General features: G+C 33.5%; 1 protein-coding gene across 1 annotated transcript; it reads left to right on the top strand.

Annotated features, from left to right (window-relative positions):
- The first annotated feature begins 698 nt into the window (after positions 1-698).
- On the top strand, positions 699-1,633 carry LOC126616894 (metallothionein-like protein type 2). Its single transcript, XM_050285026.1, has 3 exons — positions 699-847; positions 1,126-1,206; positions 1,378-1,633. The coding sequence occupies exons 1-3, from the start codon at positions 795-797 to the stop codon at positions 1,469-1,471; spliced, it is 228 nt and encodes a 75-aa protein (XP_050140983.1). The 5' UTR covers positions 699-794; the 3' UTR covers positions 1,472-1,633.
- Positions 1,634-1,966: the final 333 nt, after the last annotated feature.

Raw genomic sequence — 1,966 nt, 5'->3', positions numbered from 1 at the left:
GTAAAAGAGATTGTAGCCCAAAATTAATACAAAATATTATTTTGTACACGTGTTCTTGTCTCATTCATCGCATAAATATTCATGTTTACACACTTTTATAAGGAAACAACTTGGTGGATGCCCATTGCCTTTTTCTGCAAAGAAACTTTCTGATTGAACGATCGGACTATATACTATCAATAAAATGAAAGAATTCCTCCCCAAAAAAATTAAGTTGATGGAATTGAATTTGAGTGGTGCACATGAATGAGAAATAAGATCCCTAACTTTCTATTTTAAACATTAATACTGTACTTTTGTTTTGAACATCAACTTTTAAGCTTTGCTTGTTTGATTCAACAATTATTATCTATCAGATTTGAACTCAATTTCATCTTTAAATATAATATAGAAATCGAATGTCACTAAAACAAATAATCATTTACCAAAATTTTAAGTTTAGATAGGGTTTGATAATTAATTAAATTGTAACATTTATACACATGAAAGAAATCTCTGAAGTATAAACATGTTACCATTTCAATATTAGTAACATCAAATCTCAGTGTTTAAGAAAAGTTCAAAGTATTGTGGACCGTTGGTAAGGGCAAGTAATCTCTATAAACTTTTATGATTTCGCATAGATATCCAGGATTGATCCACGTGTACGGTGGATATCAACCGCTTCAGCCTTCACTTGCACTATAAATAGCAGTTGAGACCTTCACAAGAAAACTCATCCCAGGCTTTGAGTGAACTCAATTCCCAGCACTACAACAATCTTCTCCTTATCCTTATACCAACTTTTAAAGAAAATGTCTTGCAATTGTAGCTGTGGCAGTGACTGCAAGTGCGGCAGTGGCTGCAAGTAATTCTTCTATTCTCCTAACCAATATATATATATATATATATATATATATATATATATATATATATATATATATATGCATGTATGTATGTATGTATGACCATCATTCTCCATAATTCCTAATTATATTCTTAACTATGAACTGATTACCAATATATATATATGTATGACCATCATTCTCCATAATTCCTAATTATATTCTTAACTATGAACTGATTACTTTGCTTAGTTATTTTTCCTAATAATAATGTTCTCTTTATATATGTATATACATGTAGGTGTGGCATGTACCCTGACTTGAGCTACTCAGAGACCACTTCCACTGAAACTATCATTGCCGGAGTTGCACCTGTGAAGATGTAAGTTTTTATAAGGCAACTATTGTTTTAACCTTGGTTAATTAAATGTAAAAATATAAGGTAAAAATACTCTCTGAAGATTGAAGAATGACTTTTCAGGAGTGCTAATAATCTCTCTCTAATTAAGAAACAAATTTGACTATATTACTATTATTACTATTATTATTGCAGGTTCTCTGAGGGGTCTGAGATGAGCTATGGAGCAGAGAATGACTACAAGTGTGGCTCAAGCTGCAGCTGCAGCTCATGTGGCTGCCACAAATGATCGAAGCAAGCCAAGATCCAGACTCAAAGAAGAAAGCTGTGATGGTCTCTATAAATAAGAAGAAGACTGTAAAAGCTTGGTTTTAGAACTTACTGTTAAATAAGATTAACCATGGGATTTGCAAATCCATGAATCTCCTAGCTTGCTAGCTAGCTAGGGTTTTGGGAACTTACTTACCTGACATTGCTCTCGAGTACTCATCTTCAACATCTTATGCTTCCAGGGAAGATACCGCATCTGCCTGAGGAACAGATAGAACAAGTGAGAAGGATACAAGGAAGCATGTGGAGACAAACGTAACAACACACATGCCGATACATCCATTACTCTGTCAAAGCAAAAGTATCCCATATCACAATTTTCTTGTGGGGGAGTGATTTTCTGCAGACCCTTTTTTACCTTCTAGTTCTACACACCCATATTAAATTTGGCCTTTGGTTATCCTTTTTGTTCAATCCAATGGCTAGAAAAAATACGGGTGTACAAGAGGTGAAA

Source organism: Malus sylvestris, chromosome 3 (assembly GCF_916048215.2).
Source record: "Malus sylvestris chromosome 3, drMalSylv7.2, whole genome shotgun sequence".
Classification (NCBI taxonomy): Eukaryota; Viridiplantae; Streptophyta; class Magnoliopsida; order Rosales; family Rosaceae; genus Malus; species Malus sylvestris.
Note: the sequence above shows the minus strand (reverse complement) of the source record. Positions and strands in the feature narration are given on the sequence as shown.